The 18,950-nt window shown below is 39.9% G+C and overlaps 1 protein-coding gene across 1 annotated transcript in view; it reads left to right on the top strand.

Annotated features, from left to right (window-relative positions):
- The window catches only part of clec16a (C-type lectin domain containing 16A), a 41,727-nt gene that overhangs the window by 14,025 nt on the left and 8,752 nt on the right, over positions 1-18,950 (top strand). The window contains exons 10-18 of the mRNA XM_073494061.1: positions 1,780-2,116; positions 3,934-4,045; positions 4,172-4,272; positions 5,186-5,305; positions 5,511-5,620; positions 7,685-7,729; positions 9,657-9,707; positions 9,831-9,959; positions 10,596-10,716. Of these exons, the coding sequence (XP_073350162.1) occupies positions 1,780-2,116; positions 3,934-4,045; positions 4,172-4,272; positions 5,186-5,305; positions 5,511-5,620; positions 7,685-7,729; positions 9,657-9,707; positions 9,831-9,959; positions 10,596-10,716 (1,126 nt within the window). The remainder of the gene's footprint in view (positions 1-1,779; positions 2,117-3,933; positions 4,046-4,171; positions 4,273-5,185; positions 5,306-5,510; positions 5,621-7,684; positions 7,730-9,656; positions 9,708-9,830; positions 9,960-10,595; positions 10,717-18,950) is intronic.

The following is an 18,950-nucleotide window of genomic DNA, read 5'->3' as shown; positions in this document are numbered from 1 at the left end:
GAGGGCTGTGTTTTTCTGCGCAGGTGGTCGAATGGTACTTCCTGTTTGTGTGTGATGTGGCAGGAAATTAGGTCACATGACGGAACACTGGCTCACCTAACCCAAATCTCTTCCTGGAATGAGTTTTTTTTTCTCTCTCTCTCTCTTTTTTCTGTACGCAGGTTTACTTGCAAATGCACCAGTTAGATACACGATGTCAATATTTGCATATCTCTATACATCTATCCTTTTTTCCCCCCCTAAAACACATGCAGCTGTTTAAGCTGTGTGCTTTTATACCCTCGACCTGGAAATGGTGCCCTGTTTTGATGTGCTGCTAGGTGTGTTTATGTGGGGTTTTGCTTGTGTGTGTGTGTGTGTGTGTGTGTGTGTGTGTGTGTGTGTGTGTGTGTGTGTGTGTGTGTGTGTGTGTGTGTGTGTGTGTGTGTGTGTGTGTGTGTGTGTGTGTGTGTGTGTGTGTGTGTGTGTGTCTGTGTGTGTGTCTGTGTGTGTGTGTGCGTGCGCGCTCTGTGACCTCCATTGATTTCTCAGCATAGGCTCAGAGTGTGAGCGGTTTACCAGAACATAGTCAGCTAGCAGGTGCAAAACACACACACACAGAGACACAGAGAGATACAAGTCTGTGGTTTTATGCCTGATATACATGCTGTATTTTAGTAGCAACTACTGTACAATCCTAAGTGCTTAGATGTACAAAATATACAGTTAGAAAATACATACATCAGTGTTTTTAGAAGTGTGTCTGGCTACAGGAAGGATAAGAAAGACCTCGCTGTATTATTTATTTTAAAAAGCTAAAGGTCTTCAGCTTCAGGGTAAAAATAGCACTGACTTAATCTGCAACAAAAACATTTAAAAACACATTTTAATCTTTGCCAAACAATTTTCTGTTTTCAGTTTTATCACCACAATTAGTAGTAGTGATAATTGTAATTTATGATTAGTCAGTTTTACTGTAAGTCACTGTTCAAATCTTTGCTCAGCATCTTATCATTTACCAGCTGTTTCCTGTGTGCGTATCAGCATTTTGGTGCAAGTTCTGGCGTTATGTGTGAGAAGTTTGTGTCTTCTAGTTCCAGTATGGCTTCTATGACCTCAAAGCCAGAGATCGTGTGTGTGTGTGTGTGTGTGTGTGTGTGTGTGTGTGTGTGTGTGTGTGTGTGTGTGTGGGGGGGGGGGGGGGGGGGGGGGGGGGGGGGGGGATGTGTGATGTGTGTGTGTGTGTGTGTGCATGCGTGTGTGTCAAGTGGTCATTTTCTCCTCTGTGCTGATAAAGTTTATCTGGGAGGAAGTGGCTTATGTCTTTTTAACGGACTTTGATCGAAGAGATGCGAGAAGGATTTACTGTAAGGCTCTGTGTTTGTGTGAGAAGATATAAGCACATCAGTTATGCAAGCATGTTTTTGAGTTTGTTTTCTAATGCATGTTCATGCGTGGCTGTTTTTTGCACGCACATCTAACAGTAAATGGTCACAGTGATATGGTTTTCTGGAAACAGGGCAGTTAGTTTCCTCTAAGTGTCCTGTCTTTGAGTTTTTTTTTTTTTTTTCTATTTCTCAATGGTTTTGAACCATTATCTGCCGTTTGTATTCAGCACAGACTGGTACCAACCAACCCACCAACAGCAGCTACAGCTTTGTATTGGCCGAAAACGTCTTTGAAAGCTCATGATCACCACAAAGGATTTAAAAATAATTTAGAGTTGATGAAATAATTGCACTTTAATCATCACTTTCCAAACATCCGGCTCACACTCTCACCCCTCTGATTCCTCCACAGACCAGTGCAGGAGGTGTGCGGCGGTTCACCAAGCCCCTGGAGTCTCTGGAGCGCTCCCTGGAGCTGTCCCGCCACCGTGGCCGCAAGAGAACACAGAAGAGGCCAAACTACAAAAACCTGGGCGAGGAGGAGGATGACGAAAGGGCTGGGGGAGGGGGAGGAGGCAGCGGAGGAGGAGGAGGAGGAGGAGAGGAGGGCTGGGACGACGATAGCGGGAGAGGAGGAGAGAGGGAGGGAGGCCGAGAGAGGGAGAAGGGAAAAGGTACAGAGGGAGTAGGAGGAGGAGGAGGAGGTGGGAGTTCTAAGGGAAGCAGAGCGAGTGGGGAGACGGCGGAAGGTGAGTGTGTGTCTCGTTGGACCTAGCAGTACAGGACTGTGTTTGTGAGTGTTTCTTTACTCCCATCAACCAGACACAGTCTCCCATGATGCACCCTGGTTACCCAACAACCACCACAGCAGCAGCCCTCGTCTCCAAACAGAAAAGAGAGAGAGACTGAGCAGCTTAACTTTTACTGTAAATGTGCCCTTAATTTAATGTGCACATGACTGCTGCTGTCATCTCCATGCATTTACTCAAATTCAGTTTAGAATGTGCAGCCTTTTAAGCAGTGGTGAGAGATTTCTCAAGTTATAGGGAAATTCCTGTATTTTTTTTAACCTGGACTTTATTTTTTTTTTACGTATTTAACTGTCTAAATGACCAATAGGTACAAAAAGTTTTGGGGTTGATCCAGTAGATCGCCTCAGCCAGCAGCCAGGAATCGAGCTGCGATGGCTCCAATGTACCTGCACCTGTACATCCACTAAAAGTGCTAGTTTTTGCAGACAGTCTAATGTTGTTATTCTAAGTATCAGACAACACTATGGAAAGGATCCATACAAAGATAAATCTTTTTGTCCAAGAGTAAGATCATTTTTGTTTAACTAGAAAAAGCTGTTATAATGCTCTGTTTAAAGCCACCAGACTCCATTGACAAAAACAGTAATTTTACCTCGCAGGACATGGGAGTTGCTGGTCTACTGCTGCTTCGATCAGTTAGTTTGTTTGTGTTACTGTGTGGTCTTAGTCATTAAAGGGTTACTTAAGAGCTGTCCTAATTCCAAAACTTTTTGTACGTCATTTAAACCCCAAATTGAGTAAAATAAGGCCCAGGTTTAAAGATACCAGAATGACCTTTTAATGATTCGCATGATTCTGGAAAAGTGATAAAAGCAACAGATGTCAAAGAACAAAAGAGGGTTCAAAGTTGAGACTAAAAGAAAAATGCGGAAGAAAAACAGCCTAAATGGAAAGACAGTCAATTTAATCAAGAATTCCTCTTTGGCTAGTTTTGAGATGAGGCCTCCGTCTTTCTGCTGCTTCCCCTGTTTGGCACCACTGGTCACATGTCCAACACAGTCTCCATGGCAGCTGCCTGTCCATTTCCACGGTGACACACCATCCATCCTGTGCTCCTCACCTCTCCGCCTGTCTCTCACTCCTGCTCTGTGTGCATGTGTGTGTTTGTTAGTATCGGAGTGTGTGTGTGTGTGTGTGTAAAATCTAAATGTCTGACCATCTCACTCATCTGAACTGATTCCTTCTCAACTTTGACTGAATCGACTCTTTTTGCAGGGAGTCTTTGTGCAGGGCTGCAGCATGGGATGTAAAACTAATGGCATCGTGGGCTGCAGAGAAACTGTTTCAAAATGACACATGAACCTTTTGGGGCGGAAAAACAACACCTACCTTATTTAACTGATTGATAAGAGCAGTGATAAATGGAGAAACTTCTTGAAGAATACATGGTAACTTAAGTGACATGCTGTACCGCATTGGCTTTAATGTATCTTGTATTTGATGTGCTTAGAACAAACGGTAAATTTTATGCGTTGAAAAATCAATATTTTGTTTTCTAATCAATTGGAAGATTGGCCCACCTTTGCTGCTTTAACACATTTCATCATTTCTTTGAACCACACAAGTGTGAGAAGGAAGCACGTCAGAATGTACATTCATGATCACTGGTGACATTTCCCTCATAGCTATGCTGTGTGTTTGTGTTTAGGCTGTGTGACGTGAATGTGATGAGTATGCATTAAAAATAAAAATCTCACATTGATGGACAGTTATATAGGTAAGCAAAAAGAACATGCGTGTGTGTGTGCACACAGAGATAGAGATGGTGGTGATGGAGAAGTGTAAGGTGTCCGAGCTGACAGAGCAGAACATCACTGATGAGGAGAAGACTGCTGCAGCCACCCGAACACACACACAGAGGAGCAGGTACATGCACACCCATATCTGAACACACCAGAGTCTTATTAGATTGGTCTAGGAAGTGGAAATAATGAATTAAGGGGGAGACATAAGTGTCTGTGGACTGATGATGTTCTCTCTCTCTCTCTGCAGGCCGTTCTTAGACATGGTGTACAGTGCTCTTGACTGCACCAACGATGACTACCACGCACTGTTTGTCCTCTGCCTGCTTTACGCTGTCTCACACAGCAAAGGTTGGTCTTCTTCTCATTTATACACATGTGCAGTCATTTGCTTGCCGTAGCTCATTGTAGATACACAGGGTAAATTCAGGTATGGTACCCATACTGGAGGTTGAGACTGTGCACAAGTGCTTCTATTTCCAAAAACAATAGATTGACTCAACAGAACAGAATGCTGATGAATCCTAATTCACATCTGAACGAATTTGATCCAATGTATTTTCAGTTGCCAGTTTATTAGGTTCACCAAGCTAAAGATAATGCAGAACATACAAGAGTCCTGCAAGAAATCCAACCTTCACGAAGGTGATAATGTTCAGTGTTTGTCAAAACTATTAAACTTTAAGGTCATTTTGGAGGATATAGTTTCTTGTGTCGCTGAATTGTATTGCATTATACAGAGAAGGGGTATCTATTATTTTGTCCACATGAAAAAAAGGCTCACGCACTGTAGCTCCAGGGAGCTGGAGCCATGAAGCTATTCTTGTTTGTCATGTTTTCACCTTCTATTGATCAGGGACCTGCCCTAAATGATAATTAGATGTGCGTGACTTCAATGTCCACCCCTTTTTTATCAGTAAGAACAGGCTAAATAACAGAAAATAACTCTATAATGCAATGGTCAGTGCAAAGTTATCATGATCCATAGAATCCCAATGGCCACATTTGATAGTAAATGTATAATAGTCTGTGGTTTTTGAACTGTTGGTTGGACAAAAAAAAAGTTTTTTATTTGAAATCTTCACTTTGAGCTCTTTCTTTTCTTTTTACTTTTTTCTTTTTTTTTACAATACAATACAATCCGCAACTTTTTATAGAGTAAATAATCAATTGATTAATCATTAAAATAATCAGCAGATTAATCGATTCAGAAATAATAATTCACCTTTCTCCTCATCCGGTCTGTCTGTCCACCTGTCTGTAGGTATAAACCGAGATCTCCTAGAACGTCTGCAGTTGCCGGTTCCCGACCAGGAGAGGAGCTCTTACAGCCTGGTGCTGGCAGAGAGACTGATCAGAGTTATGAGCCATGCAGCACAGCCAGGTAACACACACACACACACACACACACTGTCACCCGCCTTTGATCATAACATTTTTTATATCTTTAGTCATCTCAATAACCACCAAGTGAGGCCTAAGTCGAATTCCAGTTTGAACAAGTGCCAGTTTTTTCTTCCAAGATGATGTACACGTACAGTAAGTTGTCCTCATTTCTTATTGATATATATTCTCTCGTGTGTGTGCAGATGGTAAAGTGCGTCTAGCTACACTGGAGCTGAGCTGCCTTTTGTTAAAGCAGTCGGTGCTGTCTGGAAACCACTGTATAATCAAAGACGTTCATCTGGCCTGCCTGGAGGTACAGCACACACAAATATGTACACACTACTCTCGTAGCATGTATGTCAACATATCACACGCACACAAGGAGTTCCAGGGATCAGAGGGTCATAGCAATGCAGTAAAACAATTCTAACTATATAATTGACTCCACCACTTCCTCAGAATCCGTAGCTGCAGTTTCTCAATGAGTGCTAATTTGTGGTTATGGACAAGGCGTGTTTGAGCTCATGGTTAATGATTGATGGTTTAGAAATGATGACAAGCAGGATCATCCTTTTCCCCCCTCTTCCTTTTAAGTGTCCAAACCTTACATCACACCTCCTTAACTGTGATCACCTCTTCATTCACTCCCTCTTCCTCCACTTCCTGTTCTCCAGTCCTTCTGGGAAATGTTTGATTTCCTCGTCTCTCACTTCAGGGTAATCCTCCTAGCCTCTCTGTCTTTTCTTTCTTCTTTTTATTCTTCAATTAGAGGAAGTAGTTGTCCTACTTCTTGTGTGATTTTTATTTTTTAAATAAAAATTCTGCTTGAAGAATTGGGTCAGTGCTCCTTTGGCTGAAATGCCAATGACAAGGGTTTTTCCAGGATTTGTTTTTGTCTTATCAAGTTTTTAAGTTCAATTTGCTTAATGTTTGGTCGACTTATGAAATCTGGCACTCTAGTTTGTGCTATCCAACAGAGGCAGAATGCCAGAAAACTAACAAAAAAAAATTCTGTTATAATTCTGTAATATGTAAAGATGCCGTTGACCGTGTCCTCTCCACCCTGCTGTGGAGGAAACGGCTGACTGCTCATGTTACTTATCTCTGACAGGAAGACATTTCCAAGCTGAGTTTATTTAGTGATAATCACATAAGACTTCACATTGTTGTAGGATTATCATATCTTAAACTTCGTTCAGTCTTGTGTCCCTGCAGGAAGAACATCTATCTATTAACAGTTGCATTACATCGTACTGTATCAGGTGGGAGGATTCCCTGGTAGTTACCCCTATGAATATCATTCACAGTTGTCATGCTTTTTCAGGAACATCTCGGAAGTTGAAGATGTGATTAGCATGTGCCTTAATTTTAAGTAGTACTTTGTAAGATTCTTGTACATTTTTTAAGAATGACGCCCTGGAGCATTTTACAACCACATGAATAATTTTAAATTCAAACTAAATTTGGATAAAATTGTTGTTTTGTCAGGCCCCTCCACTAAGTTGTTTTGTGATTTTTGTGCCCCAAAATGTCTGAATTTGCAGCAGCATTTCTTAAAAATGACCATGTAAATGTCATCATAGTTGGCTAGTTATTTTCCAATACAGTGAATTGCGGAAGTGTTAAGAAAAAAATTGCAGGTTGAAAGAAAAGAAAACATGATTCATCATTACATGGAATTAGTTCCAGTAAAACTTGGTTTCCAAATGATCATAAAAACCATAAAAAGACAAAACACAAACACTCAGTACTGACGTGTTTATGTAAAAACAACAGTGGTTCTCAAGCTTCTCAAGGGACCCCTAAACTGACACAAATTAGTCCACAGACTCCCATTTGATAAGATTTTTCCTTTTTAGATGTTTTATTACTGAAAGTGTGTAAAACCCATGATGAAATGACTCATATATTATCACTGTAACTCCATCCAATGAGTCACCCAATGCCAGAACATACATTTCCTGTTTTGCCGGGGACCCCCTCGAACCCTCAAGTAACGCTGGGGGTCCCCAGACCACATTTTGAGGTGATAGAAAGTAGTTTCAAAAGATTTGAATGAGTGAAGCTTGTTGGAGAGCAACAGCAAAGTCTGTAACAAAGTCTGTTAGGTTTTAATGTTTGTGCTATGAATTAGGTTTGCCAAGATAAAGATTTGATTGAATTGACATGGAGTCATTACAATAGTTGTAAGTTGTGTTATTTTATGTAGAAAAGTGTAACAATTGATACAATACGCGTCAGTCTTCTGCTTTGTCCATTTTCGTCCAGAAATATATAGGGGACTAAAGTTTTTCCTAAAGTAATGCAGAGATTGGTTGTTTTTTTTCTACATGTTAACACGTTTTTTGTGTTTTTGTTTTGTTTTTTGTTTTTGTAGGGTGCTAGAGAAGAAAGTCTGCACTTACTGAGGAGATTCTACAAAGTAAGCACACACAGTAACCCACACCAGCACACACATGCACCACTAACCTCCGGAAATAAGTGCTTCTCTCCCATCTACCCACAGACATGCAGTATATAACATGAAGCCATGTTACATTGATGTAAACTAGTTAGGAATGTGCTGACTGCTCTAGTACAAAAGGATTTCAGTTGTACATGACTATTCTGGCTGCTCAGATAGAGACAGCTACTGGGATGGACAAATGGACAGAAAAGCAGTAACTTAGGGAGAATAACAAAAGGATCAAGAGCCAGACAACAAACAGTTGATCTGGTGTTCGAACCAGTTCAGTTCCAGTTGTGACTCATGCTCCAACAAAAGCTGAACCACAAGCCACAGTACCATCAAGTCTCTTTGTCTGTTCGTGTGAGTGTATCCACTGATAATAAATAAAAGCATTTCCTGGAAGAGGTAATGGGTAAAACTGAAAGTGTTTCCTATGTATACTATAGGGTCACGCACATAAGTCAAATGCTTTCAGAGCAGTTAATGCTTTCTCTTTCTGTTTGAGTTTCTTTGGAAGTCGGTTTTGGAATCGGTCACAAGAGTACGCTTTGGCTGACTATGTCACAATTCAGCCATGTGGACCATCAAGGCAAAAAAGTTGCATTTCAGCATTCAGGAAAATACCACTGAGATCAACGTTCTGACTCTGAGCATCTGGTGCTTCCAGCGGGTTAAAGTAAAGGCTTTGAATGATTTTCAGATCCTTCTTTAATCGATATTTTCTTTCAAATATTTACATTATAGAAAGAAGTATTCATCAGGACCACAGTGGCACAGTAAAAAAACAAATAGCTGCTTCCTTTGAGAACTGGAAACAACAAAGTTTTAATGATGAATCTGAATGATGAATGTTTATTTATATCAAATAATGAAGTGAAATTAATCTGAAATAAGAAAACATTGACAGTTTTGTCTTATCAAACCATACGATTGCAGTTTCATTTAGCACCGTCTTCATCAATAAAAGAACACTTTCAGAATTTAAGTGTTGTGTCAGTGGAGCACTCAAAATGAAATGGTCCTGAATTGATAAAAGTAGCCTGGATGTTTACGGTTAGATGAACACGATGAACTGATGAGGAGTATGAACATCATTGCGATCACTGTCCCGTACGCTTAGAAGCTCATCTGTTCGTGTCCAAACAACTTGTCTTATCTGCCCAGCATTTCCTGTTTTGGTACATTTAGTTGATGGGCCATCGTTTAAGAATTCCTTTCACACTGCAGTGATCATTTATATGTGTGCCGTGCTGAAACACACAGCAGAGGATCAGAATTTTCACTGGTGGCCTGCAACAGTTTGATGCGCCCAGATAAAGAATAGTCCTGCTGATTGGTCACTGGTCGATTGCATGTAACTGTAGAAAAATGTGTTTTGACTGAAAGCTGCCACGGTCCAGACACATGACCAGAAACAGAAACAAAAAGAACATGCACATTATCAAAGCAAAAAAGATAAACAGTACAGTGACGTGCGAGTGTGCATACTTCCATACAGTGTTTTGACAATCGGCATGCACAGACTTGCCACACAGAAGAGTCAGCTGAGTATATGATTACAACATGGTACATGACTAAGTGCTAACTGTACCTTGTTAGGTGTCATCTGAGTATTAATTGATAAAGCATTTAACATCTTTCTGTCCATAATAGGACAATAAGGTGAATGATTATGACATAGAATTATAACAATAAGTATAAATGCGATTTTTTGGGAATAGTTTTTTTTTTTTTACCCCAATACCAGAATGAGAACTCATACAGATAGCTGAGTTTCATGCAAAAAGGGGCAGAAACTCAATATGAATGTCCACCCATATTCAAATTCACCACAAATGTTTTGTCCACACCATCTCTGGCTTATGTTTAACTGGTTTCCAATGTTGTGATGTCATCACAGGGCGAGGAGATCTTTCTGGACATGTTTGAAGATGAATACAGGAGCATGACGGTTAGTTGGCCTCCATTGTCACATTTGTTTTTCTCTCCATGACAAATGAAACATGACTTGCCTGAGCATACAACTGTATTCTTGGTGTTGCTTATGTCTGTCTGAACGTGTGTACATTTGCAGAGTAAACCGCTGAATGTGGAGTACCTGATGATGGATGCCTCAGTGCTGCTGCCACCCACCGGTACCCCTCTGACTGGTATCGATTTTGTCAAAAGACTGCCCTGTGGGGACGTGGAGAAGACACGCAGGGTGCGTCCACACACAAGCTCAGACTGCATCGCATGTAACACTTGAATCTGAAGTCAGCGGCTCTCAATTTGAGAGATTAGGATTATTTATATATATATTTATATATATGTATTATATATACAACCGGATCATTTCTGCTTTCCTGAGTCGTTTCAATCATTTAATCTATAATATAAACTAATCACAACTTAACCTTCCTTTATTCCTGGAGACTATGTGCCTGGTGCCAGATAAAATTGTTGTTATAGGGAACCAATATAAACACTGTTGGTTTCATTGTTCTATATCCTTTACCTTGCGCGATCAACATTTACTTCACAATGATATGTTGAAGCAGAAAACCTGTCTCTTGCGAGTTTAAACAAGTTGACATTTTGAAATACCCGTGTAATGACATTGTAATACTAAACGGCAGGTTTACCTCACATTACAATCATTTGGTTTGACGCTCTGCCAAAACCAACAAGCTTTGCTACAAACGCCATGAATGGCAGCACTCTGAAGCTCAGATAAAAGATTAAACTTGAATGCCTAATCCTGACAGGGATACAAACATTGTATGATTGATGTCAACGTCTGTTTCTTATTGGACTGTTTCAAGTGTGTTTCAGACAACTCTAACCACTCTGTCCGCAGGCGATCCGTGTGTTCTTCATGCTGAGGTCCTTATCGCTTCAGCTTCAGGGAGAACCTGAGACGCAGTTGCCTCTGACCAGACCTGAAGACCTCATAAAGACAGATGACGTGTTAGACCTCAGTAAGAGACACACACACAGAAACAGAGGCGTACTGTATATGAGGCAAAACCTGACCACAGGCTGCAGGAACGTGCTTTTTTATTTATAATTTTTACTCTTAGTCCAACTTAAGTTTGGATAAGGACCTAAACACGAAAGACTAAATTAAGTCAAGTTAGTCCAATAAAAGTAGAATCTAACACAGTCAAGGAAAAAAGATCACAGCGCAAGAGCAAGAGAAAACTCTTACAACTGTGACCACATCTATAATGTGCAATCTGCTCCAAAGACCCCCCGTCAATCTGCAGGATAAATATCTGCACATTCTTAACAATACCTAGACACATGCATATGCAAACATTCACAACCACAACGATGCAGAGACGAGCGTACAGACACACACACAGTATGTACGCACACAGCGTCCCACACACTGAGATAACCTGTGCAGCGTTCTCCTACTGTACACAGGTGTGTAGATGTGATGGAAACTTGCACGTGGTTAGTTCTGCCTTGCAGGATATCACAAGTACGTTTGCACCGTAATGTGAACAGGAGCGACGAAACCTTCACACGCAGTGAAAAAAATTTGCAAATCTGTATCAAATCTTTTTTTTTTTTTTTATTTGCATACGTTACAGGCTGCTGAAGTTGTGACTACGTTTAACAGATGTACGTATGCTTCTGTGTTACCGTCACAACCTCACAGCACTCCACTTCTCGGTAACTAAAGCCCGGCTGCATCTCAGCTACCAACCTAAGAGTAACTTGTTGTTGAAGCGTGAGTGTTTTTAAAAGGTATTTTAGAATCAGTTTATCACACATTGGTTGTGTATTAAAGGATTTTTCAGTTTCAGTTTTTTCCATATTATTATCAACAAATCCCATGAGGTAACCAAAACTCAATTCATCCTACTTGCCAGGATTGCCTGTGTCGCCAAAGTCTATATGTACAGTATGTAGCATATGCTTAAATTGCATTAAGCGGGGTAATGTAGAGCAGCAGCAAAAGATGTATTTGTTCGGCCTGCAGTCCTAACCTTTTAATCTTCAAGAGCCTGAAATAAAGGTTTTCCGTCTACAAAACATCTCCTGGCTCAGAGAAAATATAAAACTTGCCTGTTTCCTGAGAACTCAACTCTAACTTCGGTTACAGTTCTCTAAAAATAATCATCAAATATCACGATAACATTGTCTTGGAACAGATGTTGGGCGCACAACCTCCACTTAATGTGCCTTACGTCATAACACTGTTATTTAATTCCGCCTAGTTATAGTGTGACTCTGCCAAGTACTGGTGACCACCCAAGAGCAGATGGAACAAGCAGCCTCACTGTCTTCCGCTGAGTTAAGTTACAGAAATATAATTAGCAGATCACAATCCAAAAGTTGGATAAACTAGTGACTTGTCGATGGGTTTAGACAGGCTTTTCTGCCCAATATCAGCCAGCGACCCTGCACTGGATGAGTGGGGATAGAAAGTGGAAATATTCCAACTCTTAAAGAAGAAGCAAGATGTGTCTTATACAGAATTTTAGTGAGTAGGACGTTTCTAAACATGTTTAAACATCTTCTGGATTAACTTTGATGAGGTATAACATCCGCTGCGTTCTGCTGTTCCCTGTTTTCACGGTATGTTGGTAATGACGTTATACACACAAGAAGGGTAAAAAAAAACAGAAAGGCAGACCCGTCTCTGGTCAATGTGAAAAAGTCGAACGGCTATTTTTAGTGGGTTTACTCAGTTTTTAAAAAAAAATACCCTGCATATTCATGCTAATTTTGGTGTTAAATTGGTATATTGGTATTGGTGATAGACAGGAAATCTACCTCTCATTTGAAATGAGCCTATTCCGTTTTCATTTCAAGTTTATTTTAATAAGCAGAACGTCTCAGAGAGAGAGAGAAAGTTCAGTTCACCACATATTCCCCAGATCAGATAGTAAATCACACAGTATCTGTTATTGTATCTTATGATGCAAGCAAAGAAAAGCTCTTCTCCTCGATCTGTTTTCTTCTCCTCTTTCACTCTTTCACTCTTCTATGATTCTTATATCCATCATCTACTGTATTCATCAGTGACATGACTGCAAGGATGAAAATTATTTAAGAAACTTTGTGTAAAATCTAATATAACTTGCACCACGTTTTTTTCTTTTCTTTTAATCTTATTTATGATTTCAGATTATTCAGATGGCGGTGGTGTACCTTTTAAAATCACTTCTTAGAATAACAGATGAAGAGAATAGTTCATTGTAAATTCCACTGGGTTGTTTACTTAGCAGTGATGACTGTACCGGCTGTGGCAAATTTAGGTAGTCGTAGCCTTTAAGAGTTATCATATCATCTATGACGACTGAGTTGCAGTTTCGGGGCTTTTTGGAAACACATTTGCTGAACGATTAATAATGTTTACCTGAAAAGAAGTGGCCTGATGAACGGATCAAAGCAGTGACGCAGCAGCGTGCCTTCAGATACTTCATTTGTTATGTGTGTCTGTATTAGAATATCAACAATTTAATTTTTCTAGTCATTTTTGTATGGAACAGCTAATCTGATATCAACAGCTGACCTGGTTTTAATTCTTGAAAGACTTTCTTCTTTTGTGATGACTGTATTTTGTGGTAAAGCTCTACTACTTTTTCCCAAAGCCTGGTGATCGAAACACACCCTAATGTTCTCCTTATGCCCCTCTTTTGGGTGGAGGGTGGGTGATCTCAAGAAATCCTTAGACAGACAGATGGAAACACACCTATTGAAACCAAATGTCTCCCTGCAGCCTCGCTTTCAAATCCAACTTGGTGGTTGAAACTGTGACTGTTTTCAGGATTCCAGATGTCTGTTGAAAGAGTCTGTGGCAGATTTGGGTAAAGATAGCCTATAAGAGCAATCATATCAGGTTTGACATGGCTTCCAGTAAGTTTTTATCTCTTGAAAAGATCATTCAAATCAATCTCTACTCTGAGTATCTCTTAGTTTAGTAAGTAAGATAATCTGTCTTGCATTTAACTCCACCATGTATGGTTTAAAAAAAACAATTCCCTTGTTGGGTTTTCTGTCAGTGTCACTTTCATTTCAACAAGGTGACTGACTAAGAACACACTCATACAGAGTAAGTGTGGCGAGCAGGTGGGTTTTTCCTTGTGCCTTTGGGAAGTTAAACCCGCAATCTTCCAACCACAGAAACTAATTTTCTGACCATTCGGCTGCCACCACCTCCATTTCATCACAACCTCTGGTAACTTGTTGAATCACAGAACATCGTCTTGGGGGAGTAGTTTTTTTGTGGTTGCAGAGCCGTGTTGCATTTCCCTCAACATGAAGTTGTACCTTGTCCTGACTTACAGGAGCATGCCAAGACATTAATTCACATTGATAGTGTTTAACATGGAAGTTCTGCAGTTGGATGTGGAGTGTAGCAGTGGAGTTTTGTATTTTGTGATCGATTTAGCACATGGACTTATTTGTTGTGGCTTCATAAAATGATGAACATTGTTGGTTTTGCATTGTTTTTGGTTCTTGTAGGTATTTGGAAGTGAAAAATAGTTGTTGAAAAAGTCAATTTTGAAGAATCTGACTATTTTTGGGTGTTGTATATTTCTAATGAACACGCTCAAGTGTGACCACTTTTTCTCTTGAGGAGATATGAGGCTTGAAACTAAACTTGAGTCACATGATGTTATTCGCATGAGTGAGTACAGTCTCACTATTGTCTACCTTCAGTATTGTTTATGCAACCTGGCAGGATGATTAGGGACACTTGATAGCTCAAGCGAGTGCCTGCAGGGACAGGGAGTGTTGAACATACACAAAGAGTTGAGGCTTGCAGCTGCTCACTGCACCGTCTGGTAGGAAGTTATCCAATTCAAAAAAACTGACTGACCACATTTCTGAAGAACTTGAGCAATAAATAGCATCAGCACAACATTTGCTGACTGATTAATCATCGCGAAACTGGCCTGATGTCATCACATTACACAGTAGCACATCTTCAGACACTGAAGCAATTATTATAGTTGCTTAATCACCAATATTGCTTTTCTTTTTAACGTCTCTTCCATTTCTTCTGAAATGGGGAGTGTATCTAAAAGTTCATACTTGGAAAAATGCTGTACCTCATGAAACTAAATCTTTCATAGAAAGGTGCTTCCCTGTAGTTTGTCAGTTTTGTTTGAAAGTACTTTCAAAACAAATTCAGAGGTTGAAACTGTGATTCCAAAAGTGCTAGAGGATTGAGTTGATTCATCATCTATCGAATGACGTTTTTGGCCAAGCAGCTTGACCCCCCTCCACCCTCTGTAACCAGAAGTTAAGTAGAAATTGGGGGTGGGAGGGTTTTTTCCCAGCTGGTCTGGGGATTCAAACCATCAAACTTCCCCTCGTTCCTCTGACCATTTGTCTGTTGGCGCCTTGTGCCGCCATAGTAAATCGGGGACTACCTCTCCAGCTGCAGGTACTTTTCACCGTTTTAGTGGGTAAAGCCGAGCTCCCGGCAACCCCCCGTGTGTCTATTAATGTTGGCTACAGAGAAAGTCATAACCAGAAGTGTATGATTAAAACTACAGTCTACAGTGTGTGCACCAACAGCTGTCTGACCTGAGAAAAACACCAAAAATGGGGAAAAATGAATGTGTTCCGCCAGAGCAAACAATTAGTAATGTACACCATTAGTCACACCAGTCTAATGATGAATTGGTCTGAATTCTTGAGAATAGAAATCAAGGAACCAGAGGGCATGAATGATTTACAGTGGAAGAGACATGAGTGAGACAAGAGAAAGAGAAGTTCAGGGGGTTATACGTCAGTGTGGTGTTACTAGTTTACATGTGGAGCCAGTGAGGGTGGGTGATCTTTAAACCAAAACCAGTGGTGTCAAATCAGGTCAGCATTAGTTCTACATTTCATGTTTGCTTTGCAGTGCTTCACTGCAGTGAAGCTGATCATGTGTGGGCTAATTGTTTGTCATCATCCTAGACGTGTGGGAGAAAAGTGGACTTCTTTGTCCTTTAAAGTGTTAAAGCGGTCTGTCGGTGCTGTATCAATATGTGTGTGTGGACACAACAGTCACAGCTGGGGTGGAAGTCAAATACAGCTCAGCAGGAAAACGCAACTACACCTGATTAAGAACAGTTGTAACAGTGTGTGTTTGAGAATCTTCAGTCAAACTTCTGAACTAAACAAAAAAGAGACAAAACAATAAAGAAATGATTAAAAAACGCAAAAATCCACAATATAAAAAGAAACAAGGGGGGGGGACTAGAAATAGGTTAATGAGTGGCAGACTAAGAGAACTGAGTTATAACTGGTAGGTTCTAGTAGGTGATGAATAAGTACATTCAATACATTCACTTATCTCTGTGTCTGTAAGTACATACCCACGTACATATACCCATATATATAACCACATACACGCTTGTAGACATATGTATATACTGTATTCATACTCATACCAACACACCTATATACACACATCTGTACATGTACACCCATATGCGCATACACATTTGTTCAAGTCTACACAGACTACACACGCATGCATTCACACCCATGTGTACATGCTACTTATGAGGAGTGATGAGTCATTCTGTGGCATGGTCCTCTGTCTGTTTGAGGAGACCAGGACAGCTGAACTCTAAGATACAGGTAGTGTAGTTATAGTTTCCCGTCATCCATACCGCCACCTTATTTTATGAGTCACGTTCTCCATAAATTGTACTTCTTGAGTCATACTTTTCTGTTTTCTTAAATGTGGGGGTTTAGTTTTTGTCCCACCGTTCAGTTTTGCTTCAGTGCTGTGATTCTCAAGATTCTGAATAGGTATTTTTCATCTTGACTAAGAACAGCTGGAGGTTTTCCCAGTATGATATATTCTGCTGTTAAATAGACACACTCTTCTATCAACTTAAAAACTTATAACCAAAATGTACAACTTTGCATTAATAGAAGATACATAAATAATTTGCAATTCTATCACCATAATTCCTCCATCACTGAGAGCCTGATCTTTTATATTTAGAAATAATTTCTGGGGTCAAGAAGTATCTCTATTTATTTTCCAAGCGCATTCTCTCTAAAATAAGGGAATTTCATTAAACATCTGTTTCGATTTTGTTTCATTGTTTCATTTCATTACGTAATTATTATTACTTCACTTTCCATGTTTTCTTCAAAATGTTAGTTGTTGGTTCTTGTTTATCTTATAGATTTTATACCAGATTGTATAACCAGTAATCATAGTAGCCATATTGGGTGTTTATATATATGTAGCGCTGAGGTTTTTCTTAAGAAGATGAATCATTGTTTTCTTTTGTCACATAAAGCAGAAGTGGGCTGTTGAAGCTACAGTATTGTCATTCTATGTGGTTTGGATGACTAATTAAACGTTCCAGTGTATGGGTGTGTGGGTGGGTAAGGTGTGTGTGGGTGTGGCCCAAACTCAGCTTCGGCTCAGCTCAGAAAATGAAAGAACACACTTCACAGAGTAGGTTTACGACTTTTTTTTTTAATCGATACATCGTACGTTCTTTGACTTTGTGTAGGAAAGGCTCCTGTACGCAGCATAGTTGAAGTCTTATCAGCGGTAATCAGTCGGACCAGCGTTGTTTGGTCACAATATTATCAGTCCTGTCAATCATTTGGAAAAAGCCTCAGTTGTACAGAAGTCGTAGACTGTAGATATGGTTTTAGTGTGTTTCTCCATGTATCTCCCATGGACTTCAATACAGTTGTCACCACAGTCTGGCACCAAGGCAAGATTTGGTGACGTGATGACCCTTCCATCTCTTTTAGGTTTATTGGTTGTACACACGCCGTTCAGAAACATATTGGTGCTTCGGCTTGATTGGCTCCCTCGATGTGAGCACTGTTTGAATTTTTCAAACTCTAGCACAAGCCCTCCATCAAGCTGCCAGCTTGCCAGGTATCCCAGCATGCTATATGCAGCGAATCAGCCAATTCCCGTAAACAGTAAATGAGTGTGAATTTTGTTGCCAGTCAGCTTGTGTGCAGTGGGACTGAGCCATAATCTGTATCATCCACCAACTTGTGTTTGCTGAAGATTCTTTGTTTTCATCAGTGACTTTTGACATTTAAACTGTACAGTTTCATTCATATATCACAGACACACGTATAAAACACTGCACAGTGCTTCACACCACTACTCATTATGTCTTTACAAATGCACACCTACAGTATTCCTAATGCTGCGACTCTGTGCAGTGGAAGACATTCTGTTCTGTTTAATCTAAATGCTGTTGTGCGATAAGAAAGTAATGGTCGTTCCATGTCTGCAGGACTCTGTACTGCTACTACTGTATGTCCAATAAGTGTTTTACATAATTGCATCACTAAAGTGGACATGTCTATCAGAAAGCCTGTTGGAAAAGAACAGAAACCTGTTATTGTCATTTTGCAGAATACAAAGAAATTAGGAGTGCTACTCCTGATCAGTGCAGTAAAGGGAGACACAAATATTAATATAACACATCTGTATATAAAAATTCACAGGACCAATTACGGCTTCAGTATACAAACATCTACAGCTGAATGATAGGTAGAAAACAGTACAATACTAGAATTAAACTAGTAATCTAGAATAAGAAAACAAATAAATACCATGCTGTATTTGTTTGATTGCCCCTGAATTGTTGCAGTATTTTGAATGTAGTTGTTGCATAAATATAACTGTGATGCACAGCAATATGAATGAAAAAGACTTTCACAGACTAGATGTTATTGCACAGTGGACTAAATGGAATATTGCACAATAGGGATGTGTTTCACAACATGGATGTATTTTGCACGGAAATATGTTATGTAAGTTATTGCTCAGTGGAAGACAGACTTATGCACATTGGGGTCATTTGGAAGTTGTTTGTTGTTGATACCGAGTACCGACCGATACCAGTGCGTGTTTAAAAAGAAAAGCTGTTCTTTTAACAGCTGTATATACTATTAACCCAGTGTGGATGTGATATGATTGCTATCATTGTTGTATGGTCTGGCTCAGGTAAAACCTTGCAGAGAATGATTGACATACAACATTCTTTTATTATCTAAATAAAGACACCTAGGAATAAATAACAATTCCTTTTAAAAACTGTCAAAGTGAAGCCACTTTTTTAACAGTTTAAAACCGTCGTGCTCTTTCGCGTGATGTGTCTTCAAATGCTTTATAAAGTTGCATAGTGTTGAAATTGGACGTATACCTGTTGTTTTGCTACTTTGACTTGAGTAAAAGATTTTAATACTTCTT

The sequence above is a fragment of the Pagrus major genome, chromosome 23 (genome assembly GCF_040436345.1).
Source record: "Pagrus major chromosome 23, Pma_NU_1.0".
In the NCBI taxonomy this organism is placed as follows: Eukaryota; Metazoa; Chordata; class Actinopteri; order Spariformes; family Sparidae; genus Pagrus; species Pagrus major.
This window is presented reverse-complemented; position numbering and strand designations above follow the sequence as displayed.